Source organism: Anguilla rostrata, chromosome 11 (genome assembly GCF_018555375.3).
Source record: "Anguilla rostrata isolate EN2019 chromosome 11, ASM1855537v3, whole genome shotgun sequence".
Lineage (NCBI taxonomy): Eukaryota > Metazoa > Chordata > Actinopteri > Anguilliformes > Anguillidae > Anguilla > Anguilla rostrata.
In genome coordinates this window covers 32,627,620-32,649,828 of record NC_057943.1, presented here as the reverse complement: position 1 = coordinate 32,649,828, position 22,209 = coordinate 32,627,620, and the positions used below count along the sequence as shown (strand labels likewise).

At 45.2% G+C, this 22,209-nt stretch overlaps 1 protein-coding gene and 1 long non-coding RNA gene across 3 annotated transcripts in view; one reads left to right on the top strand and one right to left on the bottom strand.

Annotated features, from left to right (window-relative positions):
• Positions 1-2,168: 2,168 nt before the first annotated feature.
• LOC135235135 (uncharacterized) lies at positions 2,169-3,892 on the bottom strand. The gene is made up of 2 exons (XR_010324289.1): positions 2,964-3,892; positions 2,169-2,701 (listed from the first exon to the last, which is right to left on the bottom strand). It is a non-coding gene; the product is annotated as an uncharacterized LOC135235135 (long non-coding RNA).
• Positions 3,893-4,318: 426 nt separating this feature from the next.
• Positions 4,319-22,209, top strand: part of si:dkey-65j6.2 (pleckstrin homology domain-containing family G member 4B) — a 37,684-nt gene continuing 19,793 nt past the window's right edge. For both annotated transcript variants that reach the window (XM_064299449.1, XM_064299448.1), the window contains exons 1-2: positions 4,319-4,820; positions 20,964-21,161. In XM_064299449.1, coding sequence (XP_064155519.1) covers positions 4,818-4,820; positions 20,964-21,161 — 201 coding nt within the window. In that variant the 5' untranslated portion in view covers positions 4,319-4,817. The remainder of the gene's footprint in view (positions 4,821-20,963; positions 21,162-22,209) is intronic.

The following is a 22,209-nucleotide window of genomic DNA, read 5'->3' as shown; positions in this document are numbered from 1 at the left end:
GTCAATCAAACAACTGTATGAGCCAATCAAAACTTAACTCACCAGAATAAAACTACGGGATTGGTTCAAGTCAGCGAGCCAGGAAAGGGCACTGATGTGAGTCCTTGACAAAACCTATAGTAGGTGGAGCTTCCACTGTCAATCAACAAATCATATGCTCAAATATGATATATAGACAGAAAAAGTCTGTGATTGGTTCAAGTCAGTGAGTCAGAAATGTAGCACAATACAGTTTACCCACCTATTGTGTTCTTGAGCTCCATGACTTGCACATTGCTATGTCTTTTTTTGTGACTTGCTCTAGTTTTGAACTTTTTTTGTTTTCACCTTGTCTGACTCATACCAGAGCCACTGGGGAGCATTCCACATTCCTGTGAGACGTGTTCGATTCACATTCTGGGGGGGTTCCCCCCTCTGAGGTTCGGGGGGTGGGAGGCTGGGTGTTCGGGGCTTGTAAAAGATGATTTACCACTGGCTTGCTTTGTTGACCGAGCTTCAAACCGTTATACTGTCAGAAGGTGCACTACCTCTCATGGAAGCAAAGTTTCTCCTGAAAACTACGCTAAGTAGTTTTACACTATCTCATTTACACTATATGTACAAATGTAGTAAGATCACTCATAATGCACACATTCACAGACATGTACGCAAACATTGTAACATATGGATGAGCACATATGTTCTTATATACGCAAACATTATTACATACAGATGAACACATACATTCACACATACACAGACATGTACACAAACATTCTTATATACAGATGACACTATTCACACAGATGTACACAACTTCTTCAGATGGACAAATACATTCAGACATACACAGACATGTACACAAACATTCTTACATACAGATGGACAAATACATTCAGACATACACACACGTCTACACCATCAAATATCAGTGATGTTTCTAGAATCCCCGCACCCTCTGCCTGTCAACACACGCACACACACACGCACAGGTCAAAATCACTCAGAACTAAAACTGCTTTTGCGAAGCCCTCCCTCCCCCTTGGAAGAGAAATGGGGGACACATAATCAAACTCACAGAGGGTTGTGAAGCCTCACCTCCGCCCCCGCCCCAACCCCCGCCCCTGCCCCCAACCATTTAACAGCCAGACAGGGAAGTGGAACATCTGCCTGTGTGATGGTCATCATGGGCCAAGTTTAGCAGGGTGGTCCTTCGTCCTCTTCAGAAGGAAGCATCTGGATGCTGGGGGTGGGGGTGGGGGGCACCAGTGGAACGCCGGAACCAGGCCAAAAAAGCAGCCAGATCCGGTCAAATGATAACAGCTCCTCGGCCAACCGGTTAGTTCATGTCTGTTTTTTGTCCTTCTATCTCACAGAGGAGTGATGCAGGATGCATTGCATGGTTCAGGTCGTGTAGGCTGGGATTTTAAAGATGCGGGGAGGGGGTGGGAGGGGGAGTGCTGCTATGGAGCCGAACAGAGGGGTCTGACCTTTGTAAAGAAGGGGGTCGTTACATGGAGGAGAATGATTATAGGTGTATGTACATAAGTGATCTGGCCCCATATAAGGAATACAATTGTCCAACTTTTTGGAAAATTTGTATCTTTCCCATAGTTAGTTGATAACATTGATGCCAAGTTCATCCCTGTGCCCTCCAGTACATAAATATTAGACAATATCTATGGGCTGCATGCTAGCTGCATGACTTCTATATGAATGGCTGCAGACAGAAGCTGCGTTAGCTTTGCTGAACGAAATGATGGAAATACACCTTCCAGCATCTCCAAAAGCTGAGTTATTTACATGTGTATCTTGCGTGTTTATAATGAGTAAAAATAAATAGAAAATTAGATCTTAGTTGTTTTAGAGGTGGAACTTTAATGGATAAATAACCATGTATCGATCCACTGGTCAGTAACTGCACAATGCCACTTGAAGTGTGTTTTTGGGGTTTGCCAGGTGCGCAATATTACTGGAAGCAGTGAGAGTGGCAGTGGGGAAGTGCGTAATTAGTGACACACATACCTGGCCACCCCCAACTCTTGTATGTAGGTGTGTAGTTCAGGTAAAATATCTAGTATGAGTTAGGATTGCATCCCCATGCAGTGTCCCAAATGCCAAAAACTGGAGCCATATTTACACCACACTTCCTAAAGACCAGTTGGCTATGAGAGAGGGTACACTGTGGATCTGGGTTGCCCTCCATAACAGGTGGTTTTAAGGTTTACAGAACAACTTTGAGGGAAAATATCACAGGCACTCAAATCTAAATAAACGCTGTTCCGGCATGCATTGTTTATTTCAGTTATAAAGTTGAATATTTTTGAATTGTCTAAACAATTTATGCATTGATGCAGCATTACACGGTTAGCGATTCACATTATATACAATGCCAGAGAAGTTATGCTGTTGCAAATAAAATCAAAAGTTTTAAAAACGTATCATTCTAAAAATATAGTGATCTCCATAATGTTTGGGGCAAAGACCTATTTTTTTTCTTGGTTTAGTTCTGTACTCCACAATATATTAGATTTGTAATGAAACAATTCATATGAGGGAGAAGTGCACATTCTCAGCTTGTATTTAGGGGTATTTTATGCACTCTGGTTTCCCCATGTAGAAATACCCCCACTCCCCCCCTTAAAGTCTGTGACCCAGACTTCTCTGATGATGCCATCTTCAGCTCCTGCTTGTTTTGGGGTCGAGTTGTCTTAAGTGTTCTCTGCAACAAATGAAATGAAAGTTCAGTTGGATTCAGATCGAGTGAATGACATAGCCAGTCAATAGTTTTCTAGTTTTTTGGCTTTGAAAAACTCCAACTGAAACTCAAATTAGTTTGGAGGCATTTGCTTGAACTTGAGTAAAGAAGATGCTTCTGTACTCTTCATGTTTCACAGATGAGGGGGGTGCTTTGGATCTTGGGCAGTTCCTTTTGGCCTCCACACTGCTCTTGCCATCACTCTGTCCACATCTGTCTACAATACCTTGTGCTAGAACTCTGCAGGCTCTTTCAGGCATTTCCTTTTTTTGTGGCAAACTAGTCGTTTGCATCCTGCAGTGTAGCCTCTGTAGTTCTGCAGTTCTGTTCATGAAGTCTTCTGCAGACTGTAAAAAAGAAGGATTTTTTTAGTAGCTCACTCTATGAACATACCACTTGCAATGCATGAATGAGCACAACAGTCTTGAATCAAATCTGACCCGTGTCAGTGCTGACTAGCTGCAGGAATGGGGAGGATTCAGTTGGCAGCGATAGCAGTGTTCACTGCTCCAGCGGCTACTGTTGGCTGTCCGGGTGAACATGGCTTGTTCTCCGCACACGCATATTGCGAAAAGAAGCAGCTGGCTGTTTCCAGAGGAGAACCACAATTTGTCTTCACTCCTCCAAGCCAGCAGCAGAGAGCGACATTCCAAATTCGGGTGGGATTGGAGATGCCAAATTTAAATGAAAAACATGGAGCTTCTTACACTTCCTGTCACCTGCCCCCGCCACTGCCACTACCACTGCCACTGCCACTGCCACCTCGACCAGGCTGGGGAAGGGAGGGGGTCTGTCTGTCCCACGGCCCCTCGAGTCGAACCCCTGATCCTCTCTGAGGAGCATCTGCTCCCCCTTAACTGCTCCCCGGTTCACGCCTGGGGGTGGCGGACTTGTTGCGGCCCCTTTCTGGACAAACGCACGCGAAGCGTACACGGAGCGTTCCGCCAGCGTTCTGTGGAAGTTCATCCGCGCGTTCTCATGTGGAATGCTCCGGTCACGCCCACCGACTGGCTCCTCGAGGAGCCTTTGATGTGGATTTAATGGAGGACAGCCGCTAAAAAGCTCTGAGGGGGAGTGGACCTCTGGTGTGTGTGTGTGTGTGTGAGAGAGTATGTGTGAGAGAGCACTGTGTGTGTGTGTGTGTGTGTGTGTGTGTGTGTGGTTGTGAGTGTGTTGCCTGTGTTTGTGTGTGTATGTGTGTAGAGTGTGTGGTGTGGTGTGTGTCTGTGTGGGGTATGTGTGTGAGAGTGTGTGTGTGTGTTGTGTGTGTCTATGTGTGAGAGGTGTGTGTGTGTGTGTGTGTAGTGTATGTGTGTGAGAGTGTGTGTGTGTGTGTGTCGTGTGTGTGTGTGTGGAGTATGTGTGTGTGTGAGGTGGTGTGTCTGCCTGTGTCTATGTGTGTCAGAGTGTGTGAGAGTGTGTGTGTGTGTGTGAGTGTGTGTCTGCCTGTGTCTATGTGTGTGAGAGTGTGTGTGTGTGTGTGTAAGGATGGTCAAAGAGAGAGTTCAAGCCTCCCTGGTCCATTCTGAAGAAACTGTGCGAGAGAGGGAAGGGGGGGGGGGGTGGTGGTGGGAGGGAGAGTAGCCGCTGAGAAAAGTCTGTAAAGTCTTAAGGGGGATTTCCGCTGAAAGAGAAAGCTTTCCTCCGCCCCCTACTCAGACTCTCTCCCTCCCCGTCTCCCTCCCTCCCTCCCTCCGTCTCTATCTCTCCGGCTCCCTCGCTGGCATGCACTGCCCTCTCTCTGACTCCGGCTGAAAAACATCGCGAGTAGCGGGGGAAGAGGGACGAGAGCCAGCTCCACAGGCAGCTCTGGACCTGTGTGGTCGGGGCTCCCAGTGCTCGCTTATGGACTACCAGGAAATCGGCAGGAGGATGGGTTCTGCCCTGTCCATCAGTCGGGTGTCTCCTCACACAAAAGTGCATCAAGGGTCTCCATCGAACGCAGTTTATTTAGCGCCTAGCCATGCGGACTGAGGACTGAATTAACTGGATACGGGATATCCACGGAGGGCTTCCTGGCCATGACTCAAGAGAACAAGATGACCGCTCACGGCTGGATAGTTGAGATTCTTTAAGAAAGATGGTAACTGCACTTTTCATCACTTGGTGTTTTGTATGTGTGTGTGTGGGTCTCTTTCCAAGATTCCTTCAGGAATGCACTTGACCGACTTTGTCACAGGAATCTCTCTCTCTTGATGTTTGTTTTCTTCCTTCAACTTTCCAGAAAGCTGAGTGATTATGGGTCTCGCCAGTCTGAATGTGCGTGCGTGAGCAGTGTGTTTCATACCGTCCGTAGCTACAGGTAGACACCCTCTTCATAGGCGCTTGAAACATGCTTTTGTTAACAGTTTTTCCGCTCCTTCTAGTCTGTAATAGTTACAAGGCTCTGTATCTTACTTTCAGGTGAGAGATTTTGATATCCATGCATACTTAAGAGTTACAATGCAGCCCAAGTGTCTGCACCACTGTGAAGCAATTTCTGCAGTGTGCGTCCTTTTTCGAAGCCTGCCCTTCTCATTAAGAGAAAAACAAAACTGACGCCAGGAAGAGAGAGCGTTTCTGTACGCCGCTCCGGTCTGCAATCGCAGCAGACTTTCAGGTTAGACGAATGATGCACTGTCTGCTCCAGCGACTTCAAAGCGCTTAAGTGTTTCGCACGCGAAAGCCCAAAGTTGGTCCTGTGAGGTCATAATTCCCATAATTCCCGTGTTTGTGTTTCCAGTCGCGTTATCCCTGCGATCGCGAGGGCAGATTGGCTATCGGCTGCCAGTTTGCGCAACGCGTTTTAATTTGATTACACGGGAACAACCGCAGAGGCGATTATGACGATAGAACTGATGTCTGCCTTAGAGTCTGTTGTTAGAAACCCTCAATGTAAGTGGGTTTTAAGTTGACTTAAATTACATGACTACAGGTCTTAGAGCCGACTTCCAGTGACACCATTGATTCAAGAGGGCATGACTGGTATTTTGGTGTGAGAACACCCCATTTCCAAAACTTGTGAGGGTTGTAAGTATAACGTTTGCGGTTGGAAACCCAGCGATTAGATCTTCAAAGATTATGTCTGAATTAGTTATTTTTCCACTATAATCTATTTGTTTTCACAGGGTGGAGTGAGGGAAGGGGGTGGGTGGTACTGGCACATATTCTAAGCTTTTGAACCTATGAGAAACTTTTACTTTTTACATGGAAGTATTTGCATTTGAGTGTGTATCCCTCTGTCTCTCACACATGTACATAGTCTCTCATACACATACACACACATGGGGACATACACTGTCTCTCACACACCAATATGACGTCATGCACACACATACATGATGTATACGCTCTCACACATATAGACACCTGGACATACACTCTCTATTGCACATACACGCACAGTGACATACACACACATACATGAACAAGGGTATACACAAGGGTATGTCACTCTCTCAAGGATATACACACTTGCACACATATACAAGCACACATGAAGACATACACTCACACACATATGCACAAGGACAAACACTCAATCATACACATATGTACACATGACAAAAATACACTCTCTGTCACACACACACACGAGGACAGGAACTCTCTCATACACACATTCACAGACACAAAGGTTATAATCTCTTTCACATACATACACAAGGACATACATTCACTCAGTAACACACAATTACATTCTTGAACACACACACACACACACACACACAAGCACATTCTCACATTTGAAACACACGCACACATCAGATAAGATATATGCACAACTTACGCAGTTGTGCACTAATGTACTCACCATGGACCCACCACACACACGCTTGTGTTCACGAAGGATACGTTCTTGAACACAGGTTCTGTCAACCTTCTTATCAAGGGGAAGTTAATAAGATTATCATACAGTTACAGGTGCTTTAAAAACTGGCTACTGACTAGGACCATCCACTGCCAGTAATGTAGCATTTTGAATCACCCTTAAGCAGTACATTTTTTCGCATTGACAGCAATAAACATTAAGCAGCATATCACCATTGCACAATACTCTAGACCCCCTTTTTTCTCCAGCCAGCTACAATATAGCTGTTTGAAATTTGATTGCTTTAGCACATTCAAAGTTTATGTAAACCAACTCTAGCTCTTATAGAGACGGCTGCGAAAAAGATATCATTGTTCGTGTTTTGGACCCACATCAAACCAATCTGCTCAAAGCAATGGGATTCATCTTTAATGTTTTCTGGAAGACTTCTGAAAATGATGTTTGAGTTAAAAAAAAAACGGTGACACTGTATCGACACATATTATCATTACGTTGATAATAAAAAAGCTATTTTCACAAAATCTCATAAAGAACCATGTTTGAATTCTACAAACTTATGCTATGCTTTAAGTTACCGCATCTTGTCTTGTTCAGATTTTTCACACTGAAATTATGGATGATGTTCTGTGTGTATTTATGGGTTCGTTTAGTTTTGTTTGTAGCACATTGACACTTATGTGATTGTCTGAAAAGCTGAGTTGCCAGGCGATTTCTTGATTGACAGGAGATCCATTTGCACATAAGACTGTGACTCTGCCGGTAGGACTGACTCTTCAGAGCCTGGCTATTTGGAAGCGTTTTGCAATCACAGCAATAACACTCGAGAGAAGAGAACAACCGTGACTCATCAGGATTTCACTCCTCAGTCTGTTACAACTCATCACAGCTCAACAATAAACTCATCAGTTCTCTCTGATTGGCTCTTTGCTCCAAGCAGTGCAGCAGGAGAGGGTGTTTATTGGGCGTGTTGGCATTCCTGTCGTTTGGCTTTCCTGTCGAGCCAAACCTTCATTTTTCTCAAATGGACTGTGCTACTAAATGACAAATCTCCATGTAAAATTGAAACGTGTCAGGTAGTTACTATCTATATAAGTTTTGCAAGTGGTGACTTTTTTCTATATTTCCTTGAATGAGGACACTGAAGATGCAGATGGGTCACATCGATTTCAAGGTTATGGTTTTCATTGGAATATGCAAATTATTTAAGCCTTCATTGTACAGTCAAATCAGAGAGGGGTTACTTGGTGGCAGATTGTCCTGAGGAAATTCTCCCTCTCTTCTTCCTGTCTTGTTGCGTGGCACCTGTCACAGTGCAAAAACCCCTCCCACCCAAATCTGCACAGAAAGGATCAGAAAACAGCAGCTGCTTCACACTCAATCTCTGTCTTTCTCTCACACACACACACACACACATACACGTACACGCACAAAGACACACATATCCAAAGGCATCTTCACAAACACACATACACAGTAGCGCTCACAATTTCACAACAAACTCAGATTCGAGTTATAAACTGCACCTTTGGCACTATGACGAGACAGACTCTCATCGCATACTCTCAACGCAATCCTTCAGTTGCAAAACAGCCATTGTAACAAGTGGCCAGCGGAGAGACATTCTAAAATTCCTGAACGGCACACTGCAGAATTTATAACAACACCATTTAACAGATACACACTGCAGGCCCCTTCGTTCAGATAGCTGGCAGAATACAGAGGAGAAAAACACAGGCTCGCATGCTAACAGAAGGCTGTTTAGCAGTGACCTTGTCTCTGGAAGGTGTGTAAATATTAAAGGGGAGGCTCCTCCTCCTCCTCCTCCTCCTCCTACTCCTCCTCCTCCGCTGTGTGTGTTTGACAGGCATTAAGGGAGCTGGCCTTCTGGCGTAAACACGCGGAAAGCGCTAACCCCACCCCTCAGGAGGGGTTCGTTGTCCGGAGCACAAAGGGGACACTATCTCCTAAAAGTGTGTTTGGGTCCTCCCAGGCTGGGCCAGGGCGGGGTCGAGGGAAGCATACAGCTGCCTTTCAGCTCTGGCCCGTGTGAAAATGGGGGCCCTCCTTAATTTCCCTGGCGGCTGCCCCGTTCCAGCGCGTGTGTTATTCTGAACCACCGCCAGAGCCCTGTCAGTTTCCAGATGTGTTCTGGCCCGTTGGTTCACAGGTGCGGTTGGCGTATTTAGCATGCTGGCACCCGATTGGTCAAGCCCCCGTCCCTGTGTAGCGCTGGGACATTTGTGGTTTGTGAGCCACATACTGAGTGGGGCTACAGTGAGCAGCAGACATTTTCTCACTTTCTAACCAATCAACAGGTTTTGGTCTCCAGCGTAAATCACAACGATTGGTTTGAATCGATCCAAAATGTTTTTGATTTGTGAAGCCCCCATCTTCCGCACCACTGCTGCTTAAAGCTGAAAGTTTCCGAAACTTCAAGGGCTGCCCTGGAGAATACAGTTGAATTCCAGAATATTCCAAAGCCCGGGCTTCCCTGCAGGATGTGCTGCACAGTGGTGCGAAGCCTCTATTTTTCCTGGAGTTCACAAACCTGTGTGGAAAATGATTTTAAAGCTGTAAAAAGAGAAGGAGCTCTCACAGGGGGTATGCTGGCTGTTTTGAGTTTGGTTCATATTGACTCGGGGAGGGGGGGGAGGGGGTGGATGGGGGTTTTGGGGGTTTGGAAGACATGAGAACGCTGCTCAGTTATGACCAATAGAAATTCTCATCCCTCCAGGGGTGGAGGATTTTGGCGGTGGGGGTTGTCCAGACGGATTTACTTGACATCAGGATGTTGAACTTGGAAAGTATATATATATTTTCAAGTTGTAAACAGAAAAAATCTGAAGCCTCTTTTCATCAGAAGTTTTGGGTCAAAGGTCGCAAAAACAGTTTACATTCCTTGACAACAGCTCCCATATGGTGTCCCCTGAAAGTCATGCGTAGTCAGAATTAATGTACAGAGCTGAATCTCCAGTGTCATATTTGAAATGAAATATTACTTCATTTCCCCTTCCCAAATCTCCCAGAAATAGCTTCTGTTGTAATGGTGAATATATATTAAAAATGGTAGATCGAGGAATTAGAAATTTCTCACTTGTGTTCTCACTTTTGCAGTATGTGTCTAGAATTGCATGGGAGGAATAAGAAATAGCCAATAGCAGACTTTGTTCTTGGGATGTTCTGGAACACTTGCCACTGCATAAGAAAACAATTGAGTAGAAGCCCCTCAGGCTAATTAGAGACTCTAAATTGTTCATAGCTATGAGTGTGTGTGAATGGTGTGTGTGATAGATTTGTGGCCCTGGAATAGATTTGCGGCCTGTCCAGGGTGTATTCTTGCCTCTCACCCAATGCATGCTGGGATAGGATCCAGCACCCCTGCAACCCTGACCAGGAATAAGCAGGTATTGATAATGGATAGATGGATGGAAGTAGTCATGTTTAGTACTTTGCCACATATCTGCTTGAAGTATGTAACCCATGGACATCATCAGGTGTTGAGTATCTTCTCTGGTGATGTTCTGTAATATAGCCATCTTCAGCTCTTTCCTGTTTTGGGGGCTAGTTGCCATAAGTTTTCTCTTCAGCATATGAAACACATGTTCAGCTCGAATCAGATCAAGTGAATGACTTGGCCAGTTAATCATTTTCCAGTTCTTGGCTTTGAAAAACTCCTTGGTTGCTTTAGCAGTATGTTTTGAATGATTGTATTACTGTAGGATGAAGCACTGTGAAATGAGTTTGGAGGCTTTTGGCTGAACTTGATCTTGGGCAGTTCCTTTTGGCCTCCACACTTTGCTCTTGCAGTCACTCTGATACAACTGAATCTTGGTCTCATCTGTCCACAAGACCCTTTTCCAGAACTCTGCGGGCTCTTTTAGGTACTTCTAAGCAAACTGTAACCTGGCCAACCTGTTTTTGTGACTTACTAGGAGTTTACATCTTACAGTGTAACCTCCTAACTGTTGTTCTGTTCATGAAGTCTTCTGTGGACAGTAGTCACTGACATATTCAACCCTGCTCCCTGAAGAGTGTTTCTGATTTGTCGGACAGGCGATTAAAACTTTGTCTTCATTGTGATGGGAATTGTTTGGTCATCAACTGTAGAAGCCTTCCTTAGCCTACGAGGGTCTTTACAATTATTGTCCTCACCAGTGCTCTCTTTCTTCTAAATGATGTTCCAAACTCTTGATTTTGGTAAGCCAAAGGTTTGGCATATATTTCTCAGCCTCATAATGGCTTTCTTGAATTTTATTGGCACAACGCTGGTCCTCATGTTGACAAATAACAAAAACAGACTTCAAAGGCAATCAAAAGCCTAGAATCATGATTAAACACTGAAAGCTCTCTAATACCTGCACTAAGGAAGCAATTGACCACACCCAAACATTATAATGCCCCACCCTCCCCTCCCCATTTCAAATGTTTTTACATTTCTACATGGTGAAACCAAAGTGTATATTGAACTTGAACCACAAGTGATTTTTTTGATCGCACATCTGAAATTGTGGAGCACAGTGCTAAGTCAAGAAAAAATATGCCTTTGTCCCACACATTCTGGTCAGTCTACCAGAGGCTGTGTGGCTTATATCAGCCACCAAACCCTGTCCCTCAACAACAGGACTGGCGAAGAGTAAGTCTCAAGCCTAGATTTAAATATAGAGAGCGTCTGCACCCCATGGACAGGCAAATTCTTCCATAGGAAATGAAAGAAGCACAATAGGAAAAGGCTGTACCCCTTATGGTACTTTTAGCTACTCTAAGAATAACAAGGAGACCAGTTCTCTGTGAGGGGAGCGTTCGTGAGGGATTAAGGGAAGAAAGGAGGAGATCATTCAGATATCCATGGGCTAAATTAAATGAACGAAGCAGTCTCCATTTAAAGAATGGATAAATTGCAATAACCAATCTGTTAAATAAACTTAAAGGCGAGTGAATATAGGAACAGATTAAGTTGCCATATTCAAATGGGTCGAGGCGATATGTATTCTCAAACGATCTAAGTAAAATTAATTTGTTTAGTTTCACATAATGTGTGCCACTGATATCCCCATCCTTCAGTCATTTAACAATATCTGGATTTATGTAATCGTCCCTCGCACATCAAGGTCCGCGTCGATAAATGTCAACTTGAGGCTTTTTGGCCAAAAGTTAATCCTCCTTTGGAGCTGTTTTGTTTGTCGACTCGCCACCGTTTTTCCCACCACATTCTCCCTGGGTCAGGGAATCTTTTCCCACTTTTACACATGACTGGCTCTGCGGTTTTATGAGTTTCCTAGTTCCTTTCAAATCCCTCTGGAAAAACACACTTCTGCACTGTGCTTTGTGAAACCTTTATAGTAAAAATTGTGGATGGGTTTTGATTGACTGATTGACTTCCTGGAGACGGGACTTCATGTGGGAAAGGATCCCAAATCGGCTCACTCTCTCAAAACGTGCAGTGTCTGAGGCAGGATGGGAGGAATGACGGACAACCAATAACAAGCCTTATTTCTGGTATGTTCTGTTGTGCCATTCTGTGCATGCGAGTGCACCAGTTACATGCATATATAACTAGACAGGGAAGCACGCCTTCAGCTAACCTGAGCTTGTGAAGTCCTGGAAGTAAGCCTGTACTGCGTGTGTTGAGGGCAAAACCTTGGAGCTCCCATTAAAGTGAATGGGTAATATCACACTTTTGAAGGTAAAATAAAAATTTTGAAGGAAAAAAATTCCCTGATGGTATAGTACTTTGAAACTCGATTAAAAATCGTTACATAATGGAATTTATAATCACAAAAAATTGACCAATGAGGTTTTCTTTGAGAAGTCTCATTGGTTTTCTACATTGAATTCAATGGGCAGCAAGCTCTTTTGCGCTCAATATGTGCAGTAGAGGCTGTTCCCCGTTACTTCCTTGTCCTCACCGCTTGGCACTCCGTAAGGACCTCTCCCCTCTCACGTCTGACTCATTCCCCAGGGTCTACGTAGCAGGTGAACATAACACCTGTGGAATTCAGGTCTGTGATTAACATTATGCGCCATTGTACTCAAGATTCCTCGGCCTGATCTCACTGCGTTTAATGGCCTTCAGAGTAGCACTGGTCAATGTTTAAACAACAGGACAGGCAGAATATTCAAAACCGCCAACCGTCCAAAGGCAGTTTTACATTTGCAATTTTCCACGATTAACATTTCCACGGTCCGTTGGTTCAAAAGAGGATTACCCAGTCTCGGGTGATTCTTTTATACTGAATTGAATCTGATGCCATAGCATCGCTCCTTTGTGTTCTTTGTATCACAAGAATTAGAATTACTACATTCTATCTGCAGAGGTGACCAATTAGAAATATAAATCTGAAGAATTTTCAAGTCCTATGTCGTAGCTAAAATTGCTTTCAAAGTTTTTACATTTTTCATTTGTGGTGAATAGACTGAATTATGATTAGTATAATAAACGTTAAATACAACAAATATACTGTATTACTTTAAGTAATTTTGACTTTTACGAAGAGATGAGGCTTGGTGTCAACAGCCTATATATTATTGCTTTTTTATGTTAATCTCAACATTAGTATGTAAAATGCTTATTGGGTCACACGTGCTAAATGATATACCCACAGTCTGCAGTTAAATTCTCAGTTTAGCAGGGCAATACAGGTGTGGCTGTAAGAGCTGTCCAGAGCAGGAAGGAAATGGTTGGTAGGGTTTCTTTTACCTCAACATGCAATAGCGCCCCCTCTGGTTCATTGGGTACCTGCAGCCAGTGCAATGTGCACAGTTGTCCGGCGTAATGTCTGCCCGGCTCAGTTGTTGGTCAGCATGTCTGCAACACAGAAGGCAGGATTAATCTGCACCCTCTCGCGTTAATGGCGGATGTTTCAGCAACAGGTCAACAACTGTGATAGGCTGTCCCGAACGGAGAGTAATGAAAGCAATGCCATGTGAAGCACACAGAGCTGACGGCATCACGTCAGATGTGACCGAGTGGCCCGCTGTTGACGGATGAGCTGCATCAGAACAGACAGCGCTTGTCAATCACACGAAAGGTCCCGAATTGTAGCTCACCCGACCACCAGAAGGTCCTGTGCCGTCTAACGTTCCCATAGGTTAGGAAGCCGAAAAAGACAGCGCTTTCTGACCTGATCCGTTAGATCAAACGCAAAACCCACCTAAAAGCAATCCCAGATGGCGGGTGGCTCTGCTGCGGGGTCTAAGTGAATCTCTCTCTTTCAAAGGATGAGAATGATTTACAGTGTTCCTCTAGCGAGAGCAGCAGGTCCTTCTCCCACAGCGGACACTGGGCGGTAGATTTACACAGTGCAGTTATCCTACGCTGTTTCTTTATTACTAAAGGTGGTCAAGAACGCTAAGCTTATCCGGGCCTTCGATTCTACTGGAACCCTGCGAGGGTGATATCTGAAGATTTTGTCAGCGTTCGAGAAGAAAACATTTTTTTTGGTATTCTGTTGCTCCCCAGCTGAAAATTTATAAACTTCTGAAGACTGCAACAGACATTCCTGGTGTCAATTTAGGATTTGGAGCTTTGTTGCGTTGTGAGCGGGGCATTAGCTGGACGTGCCACCAGACATGCCCCGCTCAGGACCTTTCCAGCTCCCTCAAAATGAATGGGGGAGTCGGCTGCCATATAAATGAGGAAAATAAAATCGGGACTTCCACAGTTTTAGTAACAGTCGAATCAGCACAGCCCTTTCACGGGTGACATCAGTCTGGAGCTCGAGACAGGACCCATCCAGCCCTCTCTTTTGGAAGGCGCTCTTTATTTACGGTCTCTATAACAGCGCGTTTGAGTCAGGCACATTCTGCCAAACCCCCCTGAGCTTGGCCTATAGCAGCCCGGGACACAAAGCAGGCACTGTCCCACCGCCGTGTTTCACACCCTTCCCAAATAGCTGAGGAAAAAAACAGGGGGAAAAAGAGGACGACAAGGAGGCAGGAGTAATTTGTTCAGCTGAAAACCCCCTTTTGCCCATTTATTTTTTGTTTTGACCATTTTAATGACTAATGGGTTGTTTATCTTTCTGACGGAGTCCAACTGCCCTCTCTCTGCCTCACACGCACAGATACACACGCACACACACATCCACACATGCAGACATAAACACACACACACACACACACACACACACACACACACACACACACAACTATGAGGGCTGCTTCAACAGCCAGACATTTTGGGGTTCATTTCACAAGCCTGGCTTGCTGGCCGAGGGGATCGGTCTTCACTTCCTGACATGCGTCAGTTCTGCTTTCTCATTGAGTGAAAAGTCAGCTTTTGTCAGTAAATTCAAAAGGGCAGGCCCGATTGGCTGAATTTCTGCAAACGTTTGCGAGAAAAGAAAAAAAAAACTCCCGAAACATAATCGCCTCAGTATTTGGAGACTTTGCTGCCGCGTTAAATCACTGAAAGCAGTCCGTTAACCGTGAACAGGAGGAAAAGAGGAAGAGAAAAGAAAGAAAGGGAAACCTGTAATGGCTGACACTTAACCCTGTGGAGGGAGCGGAGGCTGGCGCGATTTGCAGACAGTCCAGCAGCAGCCTGATGAAGGCTCTGTTGTGTCTGCGGGGGAAACCCGCTCGCAGACGCGTCGTGCGATGTCCGCAGCGGCGAAAACACTAATTACGCGCTCGGCGGGAGACGCGACTGTAATCAGCGCGGGGTTATGTCTGTGGGGGGGGGCAGGAGGTACCTAACCCCAGGCAGACGGGCCGTGAGTCACGCCTGAATCACTGCCACCCCGTCACCATTTCTCTCACAAGGCGGGTTTCTGCTGTTAGGCTCACCCGGTTTGTTTTGTCTTGTTTTTCCTTTTTTTGTTTGACTGAAAAAGTGTGATTTTATCTTCTGTGTTTTTGAGTTGTGGTTGGCGGTGATGGCTCTCCCAGCTCTTAAAACTAGGGCTCTGATGTCAAACAAACTTGTCTGGAAGGTCCCGGCTAGCCAGTGGTCGGGGGGGTGGGGGAGGGGGGAGGGGGGGCAGGGTGTATGTGGGGGGGGTTATGGGTTATGGCACCAGAGGGGACGATCCATAAAAGGCAAGGGGTTTTCCAGGAGAGCCATTATGTCTCCCCAGTTCCAGAGAGAATTGGAAGATGGATGAATTGTCAGGGCGATTTGGAAATCTGTCTCCGCCTTTGAGACGGGTTATTTGTTCTTCCACACGAAAATATATTCATTTGTTTATGAGATGGGGACTTTCCAACGTGCATCAGCGCGATGCCAGGACAGGTGTCAGATTCACTTTTGTATAGCTTTGTGTATAGCTCTGGGTAATCAGCCACACACCTGCCACACAATGTGGATTTGGCACAGCGACAAGCCGTCCATGCCCCAGGCTGCTCTCCCACAACTTGAATAAATTAGGACACTTACATTTTGTTTCCACGGGTAGTTTGACCTCACACCTGGGATTACCAAGGGTAAAAAACAAGATTAGGCAATGTGACATTAACTGTTCAGGTGAATTTTGCGGCACAAAAATAGTGTAATAGTTTTTAAGGCTAGTGACTGACGTCCTGAACGTTAAAACTCACGTGACTTCTAATCCTGCAGTGTTTGGAGCAACGCAGGTGCAGTTATCCGGTATACACGTCTCTGGAGATGGATAGGGTTTATTTAGGAGCCCTCTGGGCAAAGCGTTGGGGGTAGAAAAATAAATAATTTGTAAAAATTGGCAGTGACTTCGGCTGCTGCTTACACTCCCACAGGATCTCGGGCCTCTGTGACTTTCCACTCTTCAGCAGTGTGGAGGCCTGGGGTAGAGCGCAGGGAAAACCAAAACAGATCACCTGAGGGAACCTTCCGGAACCTGCGCCTGCGGTTTAAATGGGGGGGGAGGGGGGGGGGCTGCTCAGAATCTGCGGCCCGGCATGAACGGCCAGTGCCTCAGAGAACTAAAACACCCAGGCTGGAGTAAAAGGTTCTATTCAGGGTGTTTTAGGAAGGCCAAAATCCCATTCATTTGCAAGCATAATGTGGACTTTGGGTGAAGTTTTGAGGTGTGTTGTAGGGGTCTAGTTGAGGAGGGGCGGGGGTTGGGGGGGTCGGGGGTGACATTCTTGAGAACAGAGACCCTCTAAATATAAAACAGCAGCTAAACTCCAGAGAACATAAACAGTGAGCTCTACTCAAAACACTGGTGGACCCAATAGCCTGGTTACTGCCCTGATTCTGTAGCATATGGCAGGGAAACAGCCTGGTTTAAGACACACATGCACACATACACACACACTTACACGGGCACACAAGTACGCATACACACATGCACACACACACACACACACACACACATGCACACACGTGCATACATACCCACACACACGTGCACACACACACACAGACACACACACATACACATACATGCACACACACACGGCCTCACACACATACACATACATGCACACACACACGGCCTCACACACACGCATACACACAGGCACACGCACATGCGCATATCCACACACACACACACACACACACACAAACACACACAAATTCATTTAATTCAGTTGCAAATGCAACGCCTGCGATCTTCCCGGTTCATCACATGCAGCTGGTTGGGTCGGGCAGAAGGCTGATGGGGCGCTTTTCCAAGCGCACGTCATCTCCATTTACCCGAGCGCCAGCTCGTCCGCCTCTGAGGAGAAACACAAAGCTCTCGCGGACGCCGGAGCAGCACGCAGAGAACCCGCCGCCGGGCCACTCCGAGAACAGGGCTTGGACGAGCGATACGGAGGGGGAGCGAGCTGTCAGCACCCGAATAAATAGGTTCTATGGAGCTGCTGTCCCTGGCAGAACTGGTGGGACGGGAGGGGATGGGGCGGAGCCAGGCAGGGCGGTGCTGGGGGGGGATGTTAAACAAACCTAATCCCTTGTAGGCAGCACCTATCCCAAGAAAATCATGATGGTTTTCTCTTCCTGGGAGTTTGAAAGGAAACACCCCCACATCCAAATGCACAGGTGGGTCTGGTCTCATGGGGGTGGGAGGGGGGGGCAGTGAGGCAAAAGGTCAGGCCAGGAGATTTTTGGGGAAGGAGACATGCCACGCCCGGTCTCACCCCGCTCAACCCACCCACTCTACTCCTCGCCGGTGGGTGGGTTGGATTAAGGCCCAGGCAGAAATATGGACGCCGCCTCTCCTCTCTAGCACAAACATGCCTCCCCGCAGACTCACACAGCTGCCATGAGGGGGCGCCATGTGAGCTAAACTGATATGCTGAAATGATGCCATGGACGTGGGCAGTCTGCGTGGAACACGGTTCTCGTTTTGTGCTCTAACACAACATTTGCAGCTGCCCCACATTAGTGTGTGTCTCAAGTTCACTACCTTGACAAAACTATCAATACACTTTAAGCTGTCACTCCATTCCAAGAACATCAATACATCATATTATCATCATTGCTGGGATTATTCCCTGGAAAGCATGAGGGTGGATGTACTGAACCACACCTCACCTAGTGTAGGTCACACAGCCTGCTGGATGCTCAAACCCACTCAGGTTCAGCAAAATTCTGGATTCAGATGTATTTTCCACCTCCAAAATGCAAGTGCATTCCTGCAGTCTCTTGCCAAATGGCGGAGCCATGGATGAAAAGGTGAGAGGAATGAAGGAGAAAAGGAACAGAAAAAATTTGCTAATGGCCTGGTAAAATCAACTGAGCTTAAGGTGTGGTCTGTCCCCATTTTCTCTAAAGCAGCAGCATCGCTAAATAAGGGAGCGGGGTAAAAATGTACTTGCTGTGGACTTGCTGTGTCAGAGCTCAAAGGTCAGAAGTCGGCAGTGATTGGTGGGGTTGTTGTGTCAAAACTGTAATCCTCTAACCCACCCCGCTGCCCACACCCTACCTGCAGAGGGCTGCTGCTTTTAAGTGGCCAAGGGGAGTGGCTAAGGGGAGTTCTGTGAGAACGTAAAACTCAGGGATTGGGCAATATTAGGTGTTCCTCGTGGGTCTGATCAGGGGCCATTGAAATGATGAATTTTAGTGTACAACTAAGACACTATTGACAGACGCTATGTATCAACTTGTTTTATTTAGCTTCTTTCTCAGAAACCCTGGAACTGGTGATAACATGACAAATGTACTCTAGGCACATTTGCATTGTCCTTGATGACACATGCAACTGTGCTGTAACAAATGCATTTTGATTTGCTGATTTATTGGCTGATCAATTGAACAATGCGCAGCCTATGCAATTCTCCTGGTCTCTGTAACACATACTCATACTTTGATCTCCAGGAACACATCTTCATGATCGACTTTTCTTCCTTTTCTTCCTTTTAAAAAATAAATTTGTCTCTGGTAAAACGGAGATTGGCTCTCTTTTAAAATGCACAGACGAAAGATGCAATCTGAGACGCTCTCTCAATTGTTTCAGCATGTTGATTTTTTTCCAGTGCAGCTGGCTGGTGAAAGATTGCAGAAGCGTGATATCAGTATAAAGCATAAATCAGGCTCCAGTTTTCCCGCGTGAGTGCGATTGCCTGAAACAGACCAGTGCTGTCGGCTCCGTCTCCCCTGCAAGTCTCCAGATCACATCTGCGTCTGTTTACACCCTTAATTCATCGACTGGCAACACAAAAGAAAAGCGCACATTTCTGTCCTGCAACTTTCAGTTTCTCTTTCTTCTTTTTTTCCCCAAACTTAATGAAAAAATATTTCTTCTGTCACTATTATCGCATTTCAAAATTGACATCCATTTTTTCTAATTTTTCATGACATTTATTTGTTGTGGTAGCTTTATGTGTTCTTGCTTAAGTAGGATAAAATTAGAAGCACTTTCTCACTAGTACACCACAAATTCCCACCCAGAGTGACGTATACAAAAAAGAATACATTTTAATTGATTCCTTTAGTCACATTCCAGTAGTCATTTCGAAAGGATAAGTTTTCACTGCAGAAGCTGACGTCTTTAATGCATCTTTTTAAAATATTGGCAACAAACATTCGACTGCACATGTCCAATTCCCACACTAATGAGAATTGTCCAATCAGCTATTTTTTTTAACCACAGCTATGTTCATGTGCAGTCCCCACTCGCAATTCAGGAGAATGCAGACATCTAAAGTTCTCCTCCGAAGCATGTGGTGTCACCAGCCTGCTTCTTTTCACACTGTAGATTACCATCAGTTTTGTGTGAACTGGTATTCTGGCTATTGTTAAGATCCTATTCAAGAAGACAAGGGCTGAGGTCTCTGTTCCACCTAAGAGCAGAGTGCTTGGAACACGGTTCAGTCTAACCATAGAGTGCTTTGAACACGGTTTATTCTAACCATAGAGTGCTTGGAACACGGTTTATTCTAACCATAGAGTGCTTTGAACATGCCAGTTAACAGAAGTGTTTCTGACACGTTAAACTGAACAGGTGCTTAACACAGTTAAATCTAAGAGCAGTGTGCTCTGAACATGGTCAAGTTTAACAGCAGTATGCTGTGAATGCAGTTCAATACAAGTTTAACAATTTTTCCCTAGACCTTCCTCAACATACACAATTAATTTCAGAAACCATCAGATAAGTCAGATAATTGTGTCACTTGAAGGTTAAGTAAGAATTGCATTGTTGTTCAATTCAACGTAGCTAATTAGGCACTGCTGCTCTGGTTTGTGTCGGTCGCTGTTGCATTCGCCAGGGAAAGCTGCAAAGTTATTGGACGGAAGTGTGTCACATGACCTGCAAATCACAGCCAGACTTACAGGGATGTACAGCAGACATGGGTGAGCGTTCTCAGAGAACAGTACAGTACTCACAGATCTGATGCAGCTTCCATAACGGAAGTGAAGAATAAAAAGATGCCTTTGTGATGGCTTTATCATGCTACGCCGTTCGTTCTCGGGGGAAAACCAAACTTAGACAAGCCTGCGTTTGTTCAAATTTTGGGGTGCCACCGGCGGAAATGTCAATTTAAACAGCTACAGTGAAGGCAGAAGAAAAATTACAAAAACTTCAAAAACAGGGATTGATGGAAAGTCCCAACAGGAGAACACTCAACTTATTATTCAAATATTGAAACTATTTTGTTCAATAGTGTGTGTGCGTATGTGTGTGTGTGTGTGTGTGTGTGTGTGTGTGTGTGGGTGCGTGTGTGTGCGTATGCAAGTTAATCTGGTAATTTTGTAGTGGCCAAATTGCCAAGAAGAAAAAAAGCATTGTTACTTGATTAATTGCCCTTAATCACTGTAGCCCTAATTACCATTAAAGAAGTATATGAACACGTGTAATTAATCTTATATTCTGGACAGGATGAAAAAATAAATAAAAAATTCATCCAGGGTCCCAAGGATCTGGAAAAAAGTTTCCTGTTTTGAGTGTGTTTCCTGCTATGCTGGGACCATAGGAGTCAGAGCATCCAAAGTAATGGCCTCCACTTCCTGTTTCTGTCCTGACACCCCGTTTATTTTTCTTTCTTTTTCAGAACCCAGAATCCCTGGACTCGTCCATCCAGGGTGCCCTCGCGGCCCTGTACCCCCCCTTCGAGGCCACCGCGCCCACTGTCCTCAGCCAGCTCTTCCGGGTCATCGAGGAGAGTTACCAGGGCGACGCGCTCCAGTGCCTGCTGGACTTCCTCATCCCAGCCAAGCACATCCTCGAGAGCGTGCAGCAGGCCGCCTGTGTGAGTGTTTCCACGGCGACTTCTCTAAGCTCCTCCCCCCAGACCCCCCACTAGAAGAATACAGGAAAGTTAGACTCCCGAGGATGGATTTGTCAGGACAAACTTTGGGAGTTTAGTTGTCAAACTGGAAATTTAATTTGTCCTGGACTGATATCCTGTATGTTCATAGGTTGATGATGTCTGACCACAGTGCCATCAGGGGATAAGATCGGGATGATCTTATCCCCTGATGAAGTGCTGCTATTCTTTTCAATGCATGTTTAATGTACTTTGGAAATTATGCACTTAATAGACAATAGTGGCTAGTTAGCAATATGATTTGGCTATAATGTTAAAAAAATATTTTATTATTTTGTACATTAAATGTTGTTTCAATAGTAGCTACTTAGTTTTCTAAGCTGGTTATCCAAGAGAGAATGCTTATCTGAATAATCCTCAAGGACCTACTGAAACTCTGAATCAAGCAAATTCCTTGCTTCCTCCAAAGTTCAAAACACATTCACTTGTTGAAAAAGGGTTCGTTTGTTCTGTGGAGAACATATGCGAGAATGCCGCCATCTACTGCTCCAGATGGCAAACTACAATGATGAAAACCACGAACACCTGAAGTACACTGCAGCACGTGGAAGCCTTTTTTAGAGCTATCATTTCACAAAGGTTTTTCCAATGAGTCAGTTCATATTGAGCAGATGTATAGCAGGCCGTAAAAGCTTTGACAAATTCGCGGCATGTCTATTGAACCTTCCCATCCAATTTGACCATGGATTCAACCTTAAGTTCAATAATAACCCACATAGAATGGAAAAACATAGGAAGGCCATTATGAGGCCAAAAGCATTTAAAATAGACGCTGTTATTTAGGATGAACTCAAGGCTGTAGAGTTTAATGCCAAAATCAATAACTGCACTCAATAAAATGCCCATGCACCTACAGTGTCCTTTTTTACCAAAATCCATTTTCTGTTTTGAACAAATGATGACATTGTCAAGCTGAAATATCTTGCCAGGGAGGGACAAGATCCCACAGAAACTAATTGTTTCAGTTGCC